The sequence below is a fragment of the Oreochromis aureus genome, linkage group 19 (genome assembly GCF_013358895.1).
Source record: "Oreochromis aureus strain Israel breed Guangdong linkage group 19, ZZ_aureus, whole genome shotgun sequence".
Classification (NCBI taxonomy): domain Eukaryota; kingdom Metazoa; phylum Chordata; class Actinopteri; order Cichliformes; family Cichlidae; genus Oreochromis; species Oreochromis aureus.
The window spans coordinates 16,098,889-16,120,595 of NC_052960.1; the positions used below are offsets into that span (position 1 = coordinate 16,098,889).

Below are 21,707 nucleotides of genomic sequence, written 5' to 3' on the forward strand. Positions count from 1 at the left end.
GTCACCAACTTTTCCTTTCCTACATTTAGCAGACAGCAGATTGTTTGTGTCAGACAAGGGGAAAAAATCTATTTTGGGTTAAGCATGGCCTGGTAGATCACAGAAAACGCGTGATGGACGGCACCTGCACGCATACTCGCTTAACTAAGGTGGACATTACACTGAATAGGGAACTGGCAGGGTGGGGTCAGTTTAATATCCTGTCAGACTGATATGGACTTTTGTGTTCTCAGACACAAATCCTCCAGTGTTGTTGTCGAGAAAAATTCAGAGCTGTAGTGCAGGTGTGAAAATGGCTCCTGAAAGGCTGAAAGAGTGTAGTTTTGGCTGTGCATGTAGTCTTTGTAGCAGAGGCGTGATATCCAACAAAGCTGAGGTCATGCTTTTTGAAAGCTCATGGAAACTGCTTATTGCTTATGAAGGGTTTCTCTGAGGTAAAGAAAATGTAAATTTTTCTGTCTTTTATGTGTCTGTATATAGACTCACAAGGTTTTCTCTCTCTCTGTCTGCAGTATAACTTTGTGGGGAGAATCCTTGGCCCGCGGGGACTCACAGCCAAACAGTTGGAAGCAGAAACGGGATGCAAAATCATGGTGCGAGGAAAGAGCTCCATGAGAGACAAAAAGAAGGTAAGATCATCAGTGGCAGTGTGCCTGGTATATACAAAAGGAAAACTCATATTTTATAATTTTCACACAATATTGTGAAAGTTTCTGGGCCAGTGGTCACACAAAAAGCTTCCCTCTGGTCTTCAAGAAACATGAAGCAGACACGCGCTTAGCTAATGCCCAGAGGCTGCATCCTGACATCCGATAGTGCTGTTTGCAAAACGCTGCGCAGTGGAAAGTATTGAAGCCAGTAGTAAACCAGTCGGCCAAGGCCAGGAGCAGCCACTATTTCTGGATATACCGAGCTGACTTTGGAGACCTATAAGGTCTCTGCATATCCACAAAGCAATGAAGTTGTGCAAAACAATACCACCTTTTGTGTTATTTTATTTACAAATTGTGCTTTTTAGGTAAACAAAAACGAAATGATGTGAAATATTTTGAGCCCACAGCCATAAAAGGCCTGGAGTATTGATGTTGTCTCTCTGTGCGACTGACATGGACACGATGACTCCAACGAGACGACGTAGGAGTTTCAAATTGATATACCATAGGTGTGTGACCTAAAAATCTCAGACACGGTCAAAGTCAGATGCCAAGTTTGCTGAAATTCCTATCATAACTCAATCCCAAAGTATGGCTGACAACAAGACAACAGCAACAAAAATGCACCCTGAAGGAAGATTTCAAGTCTGTCAGATCAGGTTTAGTGATGCACTTAAAATAAGAATACTTTATTAATCCCTGAGGAAATTGTGTGGAAGTTAATATAAGGACAAATTGACAGTTTTAAAATGTGTTGTTTCAATTAACTGTGCAAATTTTGCCCATCTGCCTCAAAGCCTCTTATAAAGGCTGCTTTTGACTGTATTTAATTAACTCATTATTTATATCTCATTTTTTAATTTTCCTTTTCTTTGTACTTCCAATTGCTCATCATCATATTGGTGACTCTTTAGGTACACCTTGCTAGTACCAGATCAAGCCCCCTTTTGCTTCAGTAACAAGGCACTTTTACCCGGAGAACTGCCTCTCACTTTATATTTTGTCTTTTTCTGACCAATTTCTGCTATGTGGGGAAATCCCACAGATCAGCAGTAGATCAACAGTTTCTGAAACACTCACACCAGCCTGTCTTGACAACAACAAACATTCCATGTTCAAAGTCACTTAAATCACCTTTCTTCCCCATTCTGGTGCTTAGTTTGAACTTCACCATGTTGTCTTTACCCAACTAAATATTTTGAGTTGCTGCCATGTGATTGGCTGACTAGATATTTGGCTTAACAAGCAGTTGTACAGGTGTACTTAAAAAGTGACCAGTGCATTGACACAGTGTGATGAAAGCAGCTGTAATTTAACAGTTACAGAAGTGTCTTTTGTCCATGTCCAAATACTTACCTTTCTCCTACCGTACATGGGGGAAAAAAAAAAGAAAAGTCCAGCAGTTACAAAATAGTCCAATAGATCATACAGATTCCAGCTGAGTCATATGTTAGAGGATCCAGTTTGCTGCAGGCCCGGTGTTTTCGCTCCACTTTCCTTTTTTTCCCCTTTTTTTCTGGCTTCCTTCATTTGTATTTTAATTTCTATCTTTCCTTCTCATTTCCATTTGAGTAAGTTCATTATCACAGAACAAGATGGAGATGCTCAGCTGCGTCGTCTTCTTTGGAATTAGATCCCGAAGTAGTTTAATGGGACCGAGCATGCTCATACATGTACCAGCCCACACATCCTTTTGTTTTAGCTCATTACGTGAATCCGTGATTGCCTCCCTTATTTCTTACTGTGTTAAAAGTTAATGACGTGTGCCAGTTTGTTTTGTGTGTGTGTGTGTGATGCTGTGATGGGACCTGTCAAGGCAAATATTACACACATAAACAAGCAGGATCATTTCTCCACTTGATATTTAGAAATTAAATGATCTCATGTTCAAAATGCTTCACAAATGGCCCTGAATACTGTGTCTACATAGAAAATCTAAGTAAATGAGGAAAAGGTTTTGTTTCCTCCTCCAAATCCATTATAGTTCATTTTAAAAATTTTTTCCCTAGTATTGTGTTTTGATTTTAACGTACACCCATGCAGAACTGCAAAAAATCATTATTTAAGATGATTACTTATCGAGATTAAAAACATTATACATTTATGAAATTTAAAAACTTTTAACTGTGGATTTCCTTGAACTTTAAATTTAATTAAACTCAACAACAAATAAGTGAATGGAAAAAAATGAGGTGGTAGGGTTACAGGATTGTTTTGATGGAAGTTGAGCTCACTAGTCTCCACTTCAGGAGTTTGCTGGTCTGGTCTCACCTTTGTTGAGGAAAAGGCATTTGCTGGACTCATAAAAAGAGACAAAACCAGAACACCATTACAAAATTGATTGCAGCACAATAATTCCCTATCTCGATTGTTTTTTTTTTTTAAACAAAATTATGACTGAAGATTTAATTACATTAATCACTCAACACTCCACTAGTGTCGTTTTTTTCCCCATTAATGTTGCGTTACACTGCATAATGAGGAAAACGCCTAATAATGTGACTGTTTTTGGATCCATAAATCATAATAGATACTATGAGATTTGTTTACAGGACCCCAAAAGCTTTGAAGTGTCTCATGGCTGTGGCTCAGCTGCAAATAAAGCTGCGTGAGGAGCTCCCAGTCACTGCATTCTCAACCTCAGTATTTTCAGCTTGATGCCCCGTGGCAGAAGAGGATGCCACGGCAGCAGCTTAGCCAGTGTGTTTATTCAGGATCCATTAGCAGCAGCATTTTTATGCTCTCAATAATTCAGCTGGTTACTCCCTCTTGGGTCGCACTGCCTGACAGGGAGTCAGTTCACTGGAGCTACGGAATGGGAAAGAGAAGTAAAGAACAATAGCGAGAGAAGAAAAGCAGAGAATAAAATAAGAGGGAAAGAAGCAGGTGAAGAGAAAAATAGCATAGATGGATGGATGATGAGTGATGGAGATTTTTGTAATCCTGAACATCTAATTACACCAGATTATAATTATTTGTTGTTTATTTATGTAACAACACATATCGTTTTGTTTTAGGCTGCCTGACATAAATTTACTTTGCATTGCAGTCTTCTTTTGTTTGCTGTAGTATTTTGTGTGCAAATTAAAAACTGTAGTCATTTAATTGTTTCCAAGCACAGTATTTAAGCATAGTTAAGAAATGTCTTTAGTCTAATGGTGCAGTATTGGGTTATTTAGAATAGAATATCTAAAGTAGAAACTGAAACATGTTGGACAAGATGGGAAAATAAAGTGATTTTCATGGATTTTCCCTAGAACAGCTGAATTACTTGCCACTGAGTAATAATCGAGTGCAAACCGTTCTTTCTTAAATGTTAATTTTTTTTTTTTTTTACTGAAGAAAAAACACTAGAGAAAAATCTGTTTTGTGCCTCTGACCGAGTCACCATCGACATTTCCTCAGGACTGAGGCAATATATTTCTGTAATGACACACTCTTTGTCAAATGAGTTGCAGCACGGCCAGTGATGTAACGATTGCACGCCTGCACACCGTAGTGTTGACGCTAAAATGATGTTGGGCAGCCATAATGGACAGAGCCCAGCAGAAGTATATTTATCATTTATGGTTTGGCATGGTAGGCAAATACAGAATATGAAAATAGTGAAATTACTACAAATGTCTGTGTGTATGTGCAGGAATCTGAAATCCAGCTTCAATAGGGTGAGACAGGGGAGTTTAACACATGAAAATAACTTGTGAGGTCTCTATAAGAGTGACTGGTACACATAGATTTTTGCAACATCTCTGAATAGAGAAGTATGGTTGGAAAGATGAAAGATTTTCTGACACACTCTCTTTGCAGCCATATTCCAATCAGATTTTCACCTGACGTGGCAGCTTTGGTCTCTGTTTTCCACTCCCGCAGTCGCGCTTAATGCAAAACAGCAAGAACAACTGCAATTAAATTACAGGTACGCTGTATCGACCGCTGCACAGGCAGAAAAGGGATTTCCCTTCCCTTTTGCAAAACCAATTCCCTAATTCTATTTTGGCTGCTACACGGTGAAATTACGTAGATGGCTGTTTTATTTAGAGTCGCACTAAATGTCCTTTCAGACTTGCACTTTGAAAAATGTTCTCTATCAAGTGAATTTGCTTTGATTTGTTTTTTTTGCTGATTGTCCCAAAACATAATGGCTAAAACTGTGCTATCAGCACGGTCACTGATGGAATAGAATCGGACTCCAATTTGAGCCATCAACTTGTGCCAGCCCATAGACAGAGTCACACTACAGCTCTACAGCCCCTGCATTTATTGCTTAAGAGTTAATATGTGACATTGGCAGTCAATACACTGAATTCCATTAGTCTGCTGGCTCTGCAGCAGACCTACTTGTTTTGTTTACATTTTAATTAATTTCTTTTCTTTAACTCCTCATCTTTGGATGCACTTCGATAGAGCCACAATAGCTTGATTGTACTTAAGTCTTTAGAGTCCAGGTGTTACTTTAGTTGCCTTGGAGTTTTTCCTCTGCAAATGGCTTTAGGAGGTTAAAAGGTGACTGTCATAGAAAATGACTAAGGCAGTCATTTAGTGTTGTACATTTCTAAATTATATACAAAATCCAATTTCACTTGTGAACATTAATATTTGATTGTGGAAGAAGCACAGGCTGTCAGGCTGATTATACACCAGAAAAGCTGGTAGACATTGGGGCTGCGCCTCGGTTAACTTGGCACCATCCAACCGCAAAAGGGCACACTGTGAGAATAGCAGAGTCTACATGCAGGTATTACGGCTTCATGCTTTCAGTGCACAGATGCTGGTGCATGGAGAGAGAAAGCAGTGAATGATTTAGTCTACCTTAATTAGTTAATATTAATGGCTGGTTATTAGCAATGTTTACCTTAAGCTGAACAACTTAAGGTAAACAATGTCTGCCTGGCTCTTTTCTCTCATTTTATATTTATAGCTCTAACTCTTTCAAGCTGTTTTTATGTTTTTGAATTTATACTTAATCACTGTAATGACCAACTGTTAATAATAGTTTAGTAAGATTAGTTTGGTTGTTGTAGGTAATGGATAAAATACACCCTAAAAACAATATGTCGCATTGCTTAGATCCTGTGGGGTCACTTGAGGCCTGCTTTGCAATACACTGACTGAAACTGAATGCCTAATGGACACAAAGTGTCGCACAAAGTCACTTTGACTTTAAAATGAAATCAACATCCATATGGTATTGATGGCCGAGAGAATGATTTGTACTCCCTGCAGTCTGAAAAGCCTTATTTGTAACGGAGTTGTGTTGCAGGCTGTTTTTGGTCTGTTTTGAGCACCCTTAATGTGATTGGCATTGAGCAGAAGGTGCAGCTACACTTGCAGTATTACCCAGTAATTCATGTCTTTGTTTCTCTGTGATAGGTGGCTATGTCCTTTATCCACAAAGATTTAAAGGTGACCTGTTTAGTAATGTCACCTTCAATCTGTCATTTTTTATCTTGTTTATTGATAAGTTGAGTGTTTTTAAGCACTGTCATCTACATTTTGGGGGTGGATATGTTGGTTTTCTGTGTTTATTCTGTAATCTGCCTAATTTTCATTTAATGTGTAGTTATAATCTTTTCCCCTCAGTGCTTACCGTTCTTCTCCAGCCTTGCTTATCTTCTCTTGTCCTTCCATGTCCTTGCAGCTCTCTGCTGCACCTGTTTGGCCTGCTTGCATTCAGCCTCAGTTGTTCTGACCTTAGTTGGGAAATCCTTTAGGATCAAAGGCAAATGGGCCGTTCAGAGTAGCAAAGGCAGAGTTGAAACAGTAGCTAGACTGTCAAAAAGCAACAAAATAACAATAAAATCGTGGCGCCACATGGCCAAAGATCCTTTGAGTGTACCTGACTGTAAAGAGTGAATAGTAGGATCATGAAATAAGTTTAAAAAGCCTACACTGAATCACGATTTTTAGGACAACCAAAAAAGGGATCGTCAAAAATATCAGTGCTGTATTTTTGTAACCTTTTAACATGTAGTGAGAATTGAGGCCTTAAGTTTTCTGAGAGGTGTGAAGTCCAGCGGGCTAACAGGTGCTGCACAGACGTTGGAAGTCGGGCAACATAACTGACTAGCAGCCTTTCCCCTTGATCCTGTTCTTAGATGGTGTTTATAGATGCAATCCCCATGCTATTTATTCATGCTGCATGCTTTGCCAAAATCCATTGCCCTCCGGTACGTGGTTATTGCTGTGGCATTTGATGTTGGCCAGCGTGGACATTGTCTTCAAAGGCCTTCCCAATATTCCTGGTAGGTCTCCTCTTACCTCCCCCTCCAGCTTTCCTCCTGTTTGTCATGCTGTCACATTCTCTCAGAGGCACACAGTGACCTTGTTCTCAGGCAGTCGTGCTGGTGTGAGATGTGTGGGTGTACGCATTCCCCCCCAGATATATTTGAATAAAATCCTTACCAAATCTGAATCTGTCCTAGCTTTGGTGGTCACACTTTGCACACATGTGCGCACGAGCATGTGACCGACTAATCTTTTTCTGGTTCCAACTTGAGCAGGAGTCTGTCAGTGTAAATACTTTTACGTGTCAGCCATGTGTTTTCATACTGTGCCCTGCATACAGTGGCAGCCCTTGTGGCCTTTCTGTCTTGTCCCCTCCAGAAAGTGCTGAGTCACGTTCTAGTCCCCATGTCCCCTAATAGGCCATAAGCAAACAGCCATGGTGAAATAATGGCCTGACTGCTGAAACCTAGCCCCCCACCAACCCTCCCACCCACACCCATGTGTGGAAAAGGGGAAAACGAGAGTGGAATATTGAACTTTCTTGTGTGTGTGTGTGCGTGTGTGTGTGTCTGTGTGTTGTAAAGAGCAGTGCCATGGCAACAGCTCTCTGTGGAGTAGAAAGCAGGTGGGTGGCACTCAGCTCAAGCTCTTAGTACTGTGTGTGCGTGCGTGCTCCACCTCACTTTGTGGTGCTCGTTGAGTATATTGAAATCATGTCAGGTGGACCCCATGCAGAGCACTGCAATGCATTGTTTGTAATTAGACATCCTTGCAGCAGTTCGCTCACTACTCACAAATGAGCCGTGATCTGGGGTTGAGGTGGTTTGTATGGGCGGGAGTAAATGATACAGTATTTATGAACAACAGCAGGAGGGTATGCAGCTGACTGCTCGAGCCTCTGACCTCCTTTGGAAAAACATTTCTGATTTTACAATGCAGTCAGATTCATTTTCACTTTACACGTTTTGTCTTCACGAACTGAAACATTTGAGCATCATTATCCCTTTTTTTCCTTTTTGGTGCTATAATGTGGTGTCACACATCAAAATCTGAGGTTGTATCTTTTTCAGACAACCTAGACCTCAACTCCTCACCTCAAGGGGAAGTAGTTGGCTTTCAAACCACTGGCTTTCATGGTTGTACGCTGACATGCGATCCAACCTCAAAAGCTTTTTAGAGCACTCTCAGTGTCTGCTCGCTAGATTTACTGTCAGCCGGGCAACAAGAAGAGGGAGGAAAGTAGCTATGCTAAATTGAGGATCCCATTTTTTATTTTTTTGCTGCAAATGTAGGATTTTTTTTTGTCTGTACATATATCCCATTTTACCTTTTTCACACGAGTTGGGTATGACTGGGCTTTTCATGGAGGCAACTGAAAACATAAAGCTTTTCCAAACTTCAGTCTGCCAAATTTCAATTTTGCGTCTGCTTCCTCTTTAACCGTGTTGAAAGGCTATCTAGCAGTGATGGCTGGTTTTGAATACAACCCATTTTTTCCTTTTAGGCGCTGCTATTGCTACAGTTTAGGACCCTGAGAGTGCTGTGCTGCTGCCTTTGTAGGAAGGAAAACGACTCCTTCATAGAACCTTTGTTGCCCTTACAGTGTTTGTCAAAAAGTATCAGAGACAGATGCACACTCATGTACTTTCACATACTTTGAGCCTTAGCCATGTGTTATAATTTTATTCCAACAAGTGAAGTTGCTGCGGTTTAAAAAAAATCCCCATCCATCTCTCTCTGATCCATCCATCTTTCACTGATATTAATTGCTGCAGGGCTAGCTGTCATCTTTGTCTCTGCGAAGCGAGGGATCTATTAAAGAAGGGTGTCCTTTCAAAGTTAAAGCTAAATAGCTGACTAAAGGGCCGGCCCTGTCATCCTGCCTCTCTTCACAGGGCCCCGTCGTCCTCTGTGTATGCCTGCCTCTCGCCTCCACTTTCTCTGATATGCCGTGTTACTGCACTGGTACTCTAACACACCCACACTGTCACATTCACTCACCGTCTCTCTCGCTCTTCCTATTTCTCTGTCCAGGAGGAGCAGAACAGAGGGAAGCCAAACTGGGAACACCTAAATGAAGACCTTCATGTCCTCATCACAGTGGAAGACACACAGGCAAGAGCAGAGATCAAGATGAGGAGAGCAGTGGAGGAGGTCAAGAAGCTCCTTGTACCTGCAGTAAGTACATACTGTCCACAAGCTTATACGTACACATTTTGTACTCAGCCTCTTGCCGGTCGGATGGATGTATGGATGGATCCACTGGTAGCAGCTTGTGGTTTAATGAGAGATTTAATGTTCTCCATTTGAGTTTCCCAGAAGATGAAGGACTTATATTGGCTCTAAATTTATGGTCCTATGAGAAGCTTTTGGTCAAAACAACAAGATTATCGACCTACATATGGCACACTACCTCTATCCCACTGTTAGCATCCTGTTTACTTCCATATATAGTTGAGGAGAACAGGTTGGCTGTACCTCCAGCGGAGTGGAAAAACATAGCTAGCTGTACACACCTCCTGTGACTGCCACATTTCATCTCCGCTTCCCCTCTGCCAAGACTTCCTCTTATATGGTGCCACTGGTGATAGCTGCTGGTAGTGCTTTTGGCATGCAATGCATATTTTTGCTTTTAGCTGTGGTGACCAGGTGGGCAGGGCAGCTGAAGGCACAGGTTTACCACCAGGTGGCAATGCACGGGGTTGGAGGTCTGTGGAAATGGGGCCAACCAATATCAGCCCTGCAAGGTTAAACAAAGCGTTACTTGCATTTGTAACCTTGTTAAGCTGCTGTCCTTCATGCATTCTATCGTGCTAATGCACAATTATTCCTACATGTGTGCTTCACATTTAGTTTCTTTCGTCTGGGGAGGAACATACGCAACAAGGACGTTTGTCCCAGTTGTAACTGTATTACAATTACAAGCATGTAATGTTTGAGTTATGATGCCTTCGATACCCCAAGAAAGTCAAAATTTGTGGAAATGAGTTCAATAGTGGGAAAAAATGTGATCTGAACTCATCAAAATAGGGGTTATAGGATTACAGGGATATTCAGATGCACACCAGTAAGAGCTATATGTTAATCAATTTATCAAATACTAGCTAAACAAACTTCACTTCAGACTTATAAAATGGAAACCTGAATCCCAAAAGTTAAGTTGAAGTCACCTATTTACCTCTAAGCCCAACATGTTTGAAACTTTATATAGAAATTCTCATGGGAAAGGCTCTCTGAATCCTGGTGTTGTATTAGGAAGAACAAGCGTAGTCTATAAATTGCTATATTTTAATTCAAATGTTTACATGTGTCAGCTCAGGGTTGTTGGTTATTTTATTGGGTCACATCAGGAATGTAATTGTTAAAACAAATGGGGTTTACCTCTTTACCCCTTAAAGCTCCTTTCTGAACAGAGTGCTTTCTCTCATATTTCAGGTCTGCTTATAGAACAAAATGACTGGGTGTACATCAGAAGTTAGTGAGGGTAATCTCTGCCTATGCAGCTGCGCTTGAAAAAACCTGGAAACTATCCTAATGGTCGTCAAACCACATTTTTATTGATATATGCTGAGGTGTCAAAACTCATCATTTAGGGTACAGGGGAGGTTGTAAAATGTTGTTTTATAGTGTAGAGTTCAAACAGATCCTTGTCATTGCATCGTTCTAGAGCCGTGAACTGCATCTTTTCGTTTAGACCTGTTTAGAACTTCACGTCTGCCACAGGAACCGGCATCATGCGTCTCCTGTCTTCTGTGATGTTTCTAACCTGTCTGGCAAAGCAGTATACGGCCTTTCTGAGACAGTCTGGAAGGCACTTTAATTCGTGCCATCTTGTCGGAGTATTTCTTGTCTTTATTTAGCTTACTTGTCATTTGTTTAGGCACCGACTGTTTTGAATACTGAAGTGTTTCACAGCTCCTCGGGGAACTGATATGACTTCACTGATACCACACTTAATTGATTTTTTTTTTTTTTTTACCCTTATTGGTTGAATTCCCTTATTTTATTGTAGCAACAGTCAGTCAAAACTTAAAATGGATGCAGCGAGGGAGAAAAAAAAATGTTGTTTGAAGTCAAAGGGGAAAAAGAAAATGCTAAGCTCGCCTGTGTTGCGCGGATATACCATGCAGTATTTACCCTTGTAACATGTGTGCTGCCTAGCTGAGAAGCAATAGTGTCTAATGGATTTCTGTTTTAAGCCCAAGTTGTGTAGACAGATGTTTCGGCATATTGCTGGTGTTTCCACCCATACTTGAAATGATCGTTTTAAAGCCATTAAAACTAGCACTGCTATCCTTTTTTCTCTCAAATGAAGCCATGCTTTGCACCGTTTCCTCCTTTTCATCTTGACTCCTTTTTGTTAGAAGTTTCCAACAAAGTAGATTCATGAGTTTAACAACATTGTTTTTGCAAGACTCAACAGTCAGAAAAACACGTTGGCATCAATAAAAAGAAAAAAGTAACCCTGGGAACATCCTACTCTGATGGATTGGACAATTTGGAGCCGGTTCTCATTTCCTGACTTTAGTTTGGGGACTTGTAATTATGTACAGAGGATGTTGAAAGACTTTTATATGCACAGTTGAAGATGAAGGCCATATCTGGAATCAGCCTTATTATAAGTAGAATGAGTCACTGGCACACGTGTTTACACGACACAGCAACACCTTTTAAGATAATGGCAGCTGCTCAATGTTAAAACTAATCCGAATCAAGTGCCACGAAAATAACTTTATCACTTTCCTAGAAATCTCTGTGCATTTTGCACCCTAACAAGTACATTAAACACGGTCTGTTAATTTGGTACCTGAACCACTGAGTGGGGTAAAGAGGCGCTCTTTTATTTCTCAAACACAAGAAAGCTTCTTGCTCTTTTGAGACACTAATGAAATCTCTTTGCTCATAAAGTTTCTCTCTTAATTTGAATAAGAGTTTTATGGATCTAATTAATGACCAGATGCAGTTCGCCAAAGGCTATTTTTCCTTCAGGCAAAGCATCTTTGTTCATTTAACCATAATGAAAAGTTCTTTCCATTAGTTAGACATTAGATAGATAGTGTTTTTTCTGAACCTATCAAATTTGGATATAAATGTTCTGATTTCTCAGGATCCATGTGTCCTGTTTTTGCTTTGGAATATAATGAAATAAGGGAAGCACATTTTCCTCACATTCATATCTATTAAAAAATGCTAAAACTTGTTAGGCCAAGACATATTTTTAGTTAATACTCTACTTTATATTGACGCAAGAAATAAACCAAGTTTGACTTTGTTATAGATTTTACTCTGACTGGCCCCTGGGTTCAATATAATTGTCTGATGTTCCTAAATACTGGGGTAGTGCATTATCCACCCAATAATTCTTAAGGGCTCTGCATTTCTTTCTTTTTTTTTCTTGTTATTTCCTTCATCTGAATGCATACGTGTCGTGAGTATGTGTGGGACTGGGTGGCTGTAATGCCCTTTATCATGCTAAACTAAATTGGATTAAAGTATGGACACGCTGAGTATGCACAGTTCTAATGAAGGGCATCTCCTCTATGTTTGGCAGCGTAAAATCGCCTTTATTACATCGCACAGGACACAAAATGAGGTCATGCTTTTTATTCCCTTTCAAGGAAAAGGCTTTACTTGTCATTGACGAGGTCCCTGCTGCAGAAAGGAAGGAAAGAGGGGAGGATGCGTGATAACCAAAGGTTCTTCAAATTTGGCCTTAAATTGAAGTTAAAGGCTTTATAAAAATAATAATAATTTGCTCTTAAATAATCTCACAATTGACTGAATTGGGATTAAAAGCCAGCATGTCTGGCAGTGAAAATCCTCTCCTCCCACCTGCTTAGCCAACTAAACTCAGTCACGCTCATACTATTTATTTTTGTAGTAAGAAAATAGTTTGTAGAAGCTTGTTTAACAGTAATGATTTAGTTTAATTATTCAAAATGAAACTTTTTTCCCTAAGCTAAATAGCTGCATTTAACAGAAACAATATGAGCTTATTTCTCATGTAATTTTCTTTTTTTTAAGGGCTTAAAAAGCATGACTTGTAAAATCATTTGGCTCATTTGTGGGTTTGTATGATGCATTTACATTTTATCTGTCATTTAGCCAGTGGCTGCTGCATTGCTCATGGTAGTTCTTCATCTTTGCCCCCGTGTGTTGCTCTTTCACTCCTTAGTCCTGTGAACTCTTCAACTCTAAATGAACTGGGAGCAGGGGAACGTCGGCAAGTTGAGAGAGGCGGGGGGAGATTGGTGGAAGAGCTTGATTGAGCTACTCTTTCAAGTGTGGATTTACTTCACTGATCCTACGCTAGTGCGCGCACACACATGCGCTTGCACAGAAAAATGCGTCCACGTGCGTGCGTTCGCATACACACCGACGAAAATGCTGCTCTCATCTCTTGAGTCCTTCGTTAAGGCCTCAAACAGAGCAAGCAGCAGAACCCCAATGCACTTTCGGTAACCTCAGCTTGCACAGTTGTATGCATAAACCCTGACTGGCTCATTGCACTTCTCCCCACTATCCTTAGAAGGGCAGGAGAGCAAAGATTATCAGCCTATAGGAAGGCATTATCCTGTGATTGACAGAATATTATGGCCACCTAAGAGAGAGGCAAAAAATCCCCCAAAAAACCCGATTTTGTGTATGCCAAGATTATGTAGAATGATGTTGTCATCACAAATAAGAATTGGCTTGCAGCTGACTTGTGTAAACAGACATACGCTTAGGTCCAAATCCATCTGAATTACTTCCACATGTTATTAATGATCTACTGCTTACTTGTACTTACAACCTCAAACAAAGCATCGATGCAAAACGTTTTTTTCTGGTGTGTAATGAAGTCTTGGCTTGGCAGCTGCACACACAGGGGGTGCCACATAAAATGCGAAGCAATTTCTTTATAATCCTCATTAAATGCATTAACGTGACCTCTGTATGAAACATTTAGGCACGCCGCACCTTTGGCCACACCCCTTCTTAATCAAGGTACTTTACCTTTCTTAGGAGCAAGTGCCTGCTGTGATATCACTGATTGAGATGTGGCCTGACTGTTTCACTCCAAGCTGTGTGGCAGACGTTGTCTCCAGATTATTTAGTAGAGATTTACTTTTTAATTGGCAATAACTGTGTTAGCCAAGAGATGCATTGTGTAACATTCTGTGTATGAGAGTGTGCAGGAGGAAGGAAAAGGGAGCAGCAGTGTTGCCTTTTTTTAAAACTCTGCAGATTTGTGATACAGGAACTGGACGAGCTGTCTTAATGTTTTTGTTCACAGACATAAATGTGGGGTAGCTGTAATTCAGGAGTTAGAGCAGGTCGCCTATGAATTGGCCGTTCGATCGCTTTGCAGTATCAGAGCTTCATTTATGGCGACGTGATCAGTGTTTATGGCTCATCTCACCAGAGATGTTAATTCATATTATAGATATAGCAAAACAAGAAAAACCAAAATTGGGCTTACCTACATTTTTAGTAGAGGATTGAGTTGATATGCCCTGCACTGCACAGTGAAACCGTTCGTGAACCTCGAGTATACACACTATTGGCTAATGTTTCCTTGTTCGACTCCTGATTGGCTCTTTGGAGACCGGGTGAGACAGCCTGCATCTGTGCTGTTACGGACTTCTCCAATAGACTACTATTTCAGATTCTTTGAGTGCCATATTTCTGTCTTATAATGTGTCTGCTCAATCCCAAAACAACACTTAGCACTTCATTCTTTCTAACAAAGCAAAATGTTCTGCTCTGTAGTGATAATTGAGCTGCTTACAGAGTTTATACTATTTAGAAAAAGTGAGTCAATTCTGTTTTAAATTTTTGGCATTTTTATGACCGTATCTGGTCTACAGGCTCTCATCCCAGCAAGGTCTACATCTGATTCAGTGCAGTGACAGTAAAGCACTTACTGTAAGGTACCCATAGTATATTAATAGAGGTAGCCGGCTAGCTTTGATTCCTTTGACATTCTTACACACACATACACATTGAACATCCAAAAAGCAGGCAGGGTTGGGTTTGAAAGGAGAACAGCAAACAGAGAAAGAAAGAGCTGGTTGGTGCAGGGGCACTTTGGCCCTGGGGAGCCGAGTGCATGCCTCTCTGAATGAAACTGTCATCGCAGAGAACAAAGTGAGCATGGTAGCTGCCTGAGCAGCCCATGGCCTTGAGCACTACTCTCCATTTGTGGGATGGTGGAAACCCAGTCCTGACTCAGACTTACTGCTCCCTCTTGTGCTACATCTCTCTTACTTTCCACTCCATCCTACTGTTCTTGTACAAGTTCTAGTACACATAATGCAAAATAAGACATTGTTTTCAGTCCACTTTTCTCTCTTCAATTTTATAAACGCCTGAACAGCAAGTAGCAAAGTTAGAGCCCAGCTGGTTGTCATTTGGAGTCCCTTTATGCCAACACTAGGTTTCTTTTTTCCCCCCAAACCCACTCCACGCCTTTCGTCTTGTTCCTGTCTCTTGCTCTCTTGAGTCTCCTGTCACTCTTCTCTCTTTTCTGCTCTCTCCTGTGGGCCACCTTTGAGAAAGAACATACAGTAGATGGTGTTTTTGTGAAAGGCAGACAGATGGACCTTAATGGATGCCAAGCTTGGCTATCTGTGGGGTGTTGGGTCTGTACTCACCAGTATGCATCCGGCTTGGCAGAGTGTACAATGGCAGCGCCATCAGAACCACTCAGTCTGGAAAGGCACAGAGAGAAGACGGTGCAGAACAAGCGGAGGTAGATTTGCACAGTAAAAGTGTGTTCTAGGCAGCAGTGTGCTGATTTTTGCAATCAATAAACACCTTTTTTTCCTCCTTCCTTTTTCTCTTTCTAGTTCTCACTCTTTCCTCTTTCTCTGTCAGCAGTGTATGACAAATGAGCACAAAACACCATCTGGCTGTGTCCATCCATGTGTGCCTCCCCAATTAATGATGTTTATTCTTTGTTGGGGCTACCTATCACGACCATTCTCTTTTTATTTACTCTTAATCTGCTCCCCTGCCTCACATTCTCAGCCATGCATGATATCAGCTATACCCATGAATAGAAGCTCACATTTCTTTATACTGTGTTTTGGTGATGCATGCACTTAACTGTGCTCAATGAACATGACTTCTAAAGAAAATACTCTGCAACAGGTGCTATGTAGTTGTGTAAAAGTATTACTACATAGTAGAGTTGGGCGGATTGATCCAAATATTGATGGTATTGATACCAATGTTGGTGTTGGTATTGATCGGATAGGATTGATACATTTTTTTTTACGTTTAGTATTTAGCCAACTAAATTTGCATTCCATAAATTTGCACCTTGATGTATTGTTATTGGTATTTGCTATACTGGCTCTGTATTTATGTGCAGTATAGCAAATCACTGGTTCGTCATTTCTTCATATACTTTTACCTTTGTCTTCTTTAAGCTAGCTGAAAGGTCTGCAGTACAGCTATGGAATGAATGGGCAACAGACTCGCACATCGCATTACGTCATATCAGTTCACGTTCCATGTTCGGTTGGTCTGCATTTAAATGCGGTGAATGACAAAAGTAGCTATTATCTCACTATGCCAGGTAGCTCAAGTAGGCTTACAGACGCTGCTGGCAGGTTGTGGGTATATGGTTTTAGTCAATCTGGCAGCCCTTCCTTCCCTGTAGGCTGTTATTACCTTCATCAGTCTAATGAAAGAGCTGGCTAGGATCATATTAACCTCCTGATCTCCACCTCCCAGGACACTGCAGCTACAACTGGCTGGACTGCAATATTCACTGCACCCATTATATAGAGATGTGTGTGTGTGTGTGTGTGTGTGTGTGTGAGTGTGTGAGTGGGTGAGTGAATGGTGTGCCAGTCCCACCTGCACGTCAATGACGCTTCTCCCACATGAATGTTAATCATCTTTTTAATTGGCTTCCTTGACATGGTGACCTCTGCTAGAGACTGCAAGGCTGCATCACTGTGCTCCTGCTTCAGTGCAATTATGCTGTTTTCTTGGTTTGGCTGTGTGTATGCATGTGTGTGTCTGCGTGTGTGTGCGCGCATCTGTGTATGTTTAGTGAAGTGGTAGAGAATGTGGCCTGGAGGCACTGTGACCTCTGACTTCTAACCATCCTCTTGTCTTCCACTTTCATCATCATCCATCTTCAGCGCTCACACTCTTTACTCATTTATCCAACCTTTTCTGTGCCCTTGCTAATACATTTGAGACAAGTACCACACAGACTCGTATTGAAACCTTGTAACCAGGAGAGCAGTGAAGAGCAAACACTAAAATAGTGATGTATAAAGCAGCTCTGATTAATGGTCTAGATGTGATAAGTGGGTAATTGAAATGGACCACTTGAACTGTTACCACAGGAAACAGATGTGGATTTTCTGACACTTGTGCCAATAATGATTACTAGTGCATGTCATTTAATGGGCTACTTTTTAAGAAGTGACCGTGATCGGCCGTGTCAGGTTGAAGCGGTCTTTAATCAAGCGTGCAGACTGACATTTATACATCCCCTCCTCGAAGACTTTTCTTTTAACTTTTTGGTTTAGCTGTATAAATGGCAAACTTATCCCCAACACCCCTTCTTCAGTAATACTTTACACACCAAATCAACAATAAAACAAAGCCATTGGTGTTAACTTACAACATTTAAAAGTGGACTCAGACGAGACCTTTGCTAACATTCCAGTACAGCAGGGAAGGCTGGGTATAAAATAAATGACCACACATCTGGAATCTCTGACCCATTTGTTTTACCCAAACCTTCTGTACCTTTCTGAGAGCGAAGAGAAGAAAAGGAAACATTTCTGTGTTTATTACTTCTGAAATGTGCAGAAAGGGAAGCCATCAATCACCTTAAAAGGCCAGCATTGTTGGCATATAAATCTGTTTGCATACATTTTAATTTCTTTTCTTCTTCTCGTTTTTTTCTGAGAAAAAGGTTTCCACTTCTCACCTGTAATTGTGCTGGTCTTGCTGCGCGTACGCTTGATTTTGTAACACTGCTATTTATTGTGTGTGTTCACAGTTGCACAGTTACATCAATTCATGATTTATAGCGAAAGACATTTCTTTCATTGTTGTTCTCATACTTTATGGAGTAAAGTATGAGAACAACTGCTGCTCTTTTTCTGTAGAAGTGATTGAAAGCACAAAGACTATTCACTACTTTCTTCTATTCCTTTATCTGCTACTTGTTTGGACGCAATTTTGACCATCTAGTTACACACATTCCTCCATTTTCTATCGCTCTACTATATGTGGTAATCGGTGAGCTTCTGTGTTGTGTGCCAGGTCCCTCCTCTCAGCTCAAATGCTGACCGGAGGGACTCGATCTGGTCTTTCCCCTTAGGGATCCTCCCCTGCCATCTCTCCCCTCCACATCTCCATCTGCCCATCCCTCGTCATCTCCAGCTCTACCGCTCTCCTGGGCGGCAGACAGGTGGTTCTGACCCTAAAGAAACTGTAATCCCGTAGGGAGCAACCTGTCTAATCTTGGCTACCTTCCCTGGCCTTGTCCTTCTCTTCTTTAATTTACTGGCCGTAAAACTCAAAGGCAGGCAGAGGTCTTTAACCAGTTCGAGTATAACTAAAACTGGACACTTTTCCCCCTATATGTAGATTAAAATAGGGGAAAAACAGGGAACACTTCAAAGAAGACGTAATGAAATAAAGCTGCAGGGCATTTAACTAAAAGGTAATTAATAACACATATAAAAACGAGTGAAAATATAGAATAGTGTAACATCACATCATATACCCAGGCAGCTCACTTATATTGCGTTTTGGTGATCTCGTCTTACATAACAAAGTACATAGACAAGTACAGATAAGATTGAGAACACGTTAGAGTAACCTTGCATAGTCTTGGACTAGTTAATGGTTACATAAATCTGCTGAACAGCTCTGTTCTCATGCTGTGCTCCAACTTTCTCCTCACTGGTGTACTGAGACTCACCGCTGATGGAAAAGACGAGGGCCTGGAAGGCTTCAGCCTCAAAGCCTAGTTTCATGTTGGACACGAATATTCAATAGAACTTTGGTTGTACACACAGATATTTGGTTTACATTTTTTTTTTCTTCATTAGAATATTATTTGATTGTTCAACTTTAACTTTATCTCTAGATTTAGCAATTTGGCCTATTCCCCACCCACATAAGCTTTGTTGTCAAACGGTTTTGATAAAATTCCTTGCTTGTGTGCTACCTAGATGTGCACCTGTAGTAAGCTGCCTGCACGCACTTAGTGACATATGAACAAGGAATAATGGTTATGTGGTTTTGTATTCCACTTTCCCCGCTGTTCCTTCATCGTCAGTCTGCTCACGGAGCCAACCACAGGAAATGGTGAAAATCCAAAGCAAGGAGAAGATTCAGATTGCAATAATATTCATGCTGAATGGTGTGTTTCATCTCCTTCCCCACCTCCTGCTTGTTTTATCCCTCTGGCATTCACCTACTCACGGCTGGGAAGAGTTGTGGAAAGAAGAAAGAAGCGCAGTGCCATGCATGTGCGCTGCCATGCAAATTACAAATGAGAGCCAAGTAAATTGGATGTAAAATGAGGATAACTATATTCTTAGACCATCAAATTTCACAGTGGGTAATTGGTCAGTAATTAATTGTCGATACAAACAAGCTGAACACCCGAAGAGGTCTCATTTGTGATGGCTTGTCCTTTGTTGTTTAACCAAACTCGCCACACTTAGCAGCTTCTCTCTCACGTGCTCTCTTGACTTCTTCATTTCTCCTTGAAACCTCATCCTGTTGCTAATCCATCTAGTTCATTTTTTCTGTCTAAGGAGAATTAGGCCTGTTTCTTCTCCTGTCTCATTCATTTAGATTTCAGTCACCCATGATCCCCTGTGAGGGTGCATTCTGTGTACACAGGCACCACTTATGAAATTGCCTGGCCCACTTGTACTGTCCTTTTAATTTCAGTTCACACACATACACATGCTCTTCGGTCTCTAAACACCCAGGTCCCTCACATCATTGTAAAATAACCTCCTTCCTAATCCACCTGGTTGTGCTTGGCTCCTCCGGGGGGGAGTTTCAAGTGTCCTAATACACTGCGCAGGAAGCAAAGGCGGGTAACAAGGCAGGCTGAGCAGCCCGGGCACTTTTAATCTGCCCTGGTCCTCCAGTGGTGAGGAAAGGGACCCTGCAGGCCCCTGGCCAATCTCTCTGCCGCTCTTTGAAGGTCCCTTTAATCCTTTTACAGAGAGGCAAGGAAATGCAGAAGTGTGCACATGGCTGCGAGTCAATTTCAGGGGAGTTGCAGTTAGAACTCTGTCTCCGACGGCTCAGTGCTGATCAAGTCTTGTGCACATTGTCTCTCTGCCACTTTGTCTTTTTGTCTCTCGCACACGCCACTTTATACTGTCCACCCACAGTACGTTCTGAACTTCCTCAGGGCCCATACCAGGGCCAAGCTGCAACATCTGTGAAGAGGAAGCACACACACAAACACGCACACACTCGGTGCTTTCATCTCTGCCTCTCCAGCGACAGTGTGTCCCAGTGTTTAGGCAGGAAAATAGGATTGTGTAGAGCTCAGCGCTTTGAGAGCCCAAAGGCTGCCCATCAAATTCAGCTCCTACAGACTGTGATGCCTCGCTTTGCCAGCCATCGCTCAAGTCATTTCAAACTCCATTCTCTCAGTCCCACCAGCCAGCTCTGGACTGATGGCTTTCTTGCCTCCTCCATGGTCTCTTGAGGATAAATGCTTTCCCTCAGATTTTTGTTTTTTTAAATCTCACTTGGGTTGGTTTGATTTGTTTATCGCAGTGCCCTTCTTTTGTCTTTCTCTTCCACGCTTCTTTTGTTTGTTAGGGGTGATGTTCACTTGTTGGTGATTGCTGACTGGTCGTCCCGTGGTAGAAGTTGGGTTGCGTTGCCTGTTTGGTGTTTTTCTTCCAAACAGCTATGTTGAATGTGTTTTTGTATGAGCAGAGGTTGCAGTCAACATCTGCAATACTGACATACTAAATAAAACTAAATACACTTTTCAGCAGTGCATTGTAGGAACTGCTAGGATGCCTCATAGCTCTGTGCTACTTAGTGAGTGAAATCATCAGAATCATGGTAAACCTTTTGCTTTCTTGTTGATGTTGGTAATTAAGAGTTATAGCACAATGAGTGAACTGAGACTTGTTCCTTTATTGAGAGTCACAGTTCTAGCTTTCCCAGGTTGCACTGAGCCAGATAACCCAAGGACACCCAAGGAAGTTGTCTTGAAATATAATTGCTGGCCTGCACATGTGCACATCCATCCAAAAAGTTCCAGGGTTGAATCCACATCTTGCAGCAGGTACTTGGATCCCTGTTTCGGGAGAAAGCTCCAGTGATCAGCTCTGAGTCAGGATCTCTGAATCTGATGCAAATCCCCTAGCAGTATTTAAAGCTCCCAAATCATCCCTGGCCAAATCCCTTCAAGATATTCCCTGCTCGATTGGATGGCATTAAAGGATCGCAGCGACAGAACAATACACCGTCTGGCAGTGTGCTGGAATGAGGGATAAAGATAGGGGCAGGAACAGAGTGCAGAGCAGAAGGGAAAAAAATGAAATGGAACTGGATGAATAAGGTAGAGCTTGTGAGTGAAAATTTGGAATGTGGGAGTAGGCAAAGGGAATTTTATTGTCAGGCAAGGAAAACGATGATGAGAGTGAGTTCAGGAGAATCCGACAGCTGTTAGTTAGGTTGTACAGCACGGTGGGACTGCAAGATCCTTTATTCTCTTAGCTTGTAACGTCACTGGCTTGTCAAAGCTAGAGCAGGCCAACAAGCTTTAATTATATCTGAATCATTTTGTTAAATCTGTGTGTATTTTTTCTCTGG

General features: G+C 41.4%; 1 protein-coding gene across 6 annotated transcripts in view; it reads left to right on the top strand.

Moving 5' to 3' along the window:
* The window catches only part of qkia (QKI, KH domain containing, RNA binding a), an 80,252-nt gene that overhangs the window by 39,841 nt on the left and 18,704 nt on the right, over positions 1–21,707 (top strand). For all 6 annotated transcript variants that reach the window (XM_031748763.2, XM_031748765.2, XM_031748764.2 and 3 more), the window contains exons 3-4: positions 513–629; positions 8,913–9,056. In XM_031748763.2, coding sequence (XP_031604623.1) covers positions 513–629; positions 8,913–9,056 — 261 coding nt within the window. The remainder of the gene's footprint in view (positions 1–512; positions 630–8,912; positions 9,057–21,707) is intronic.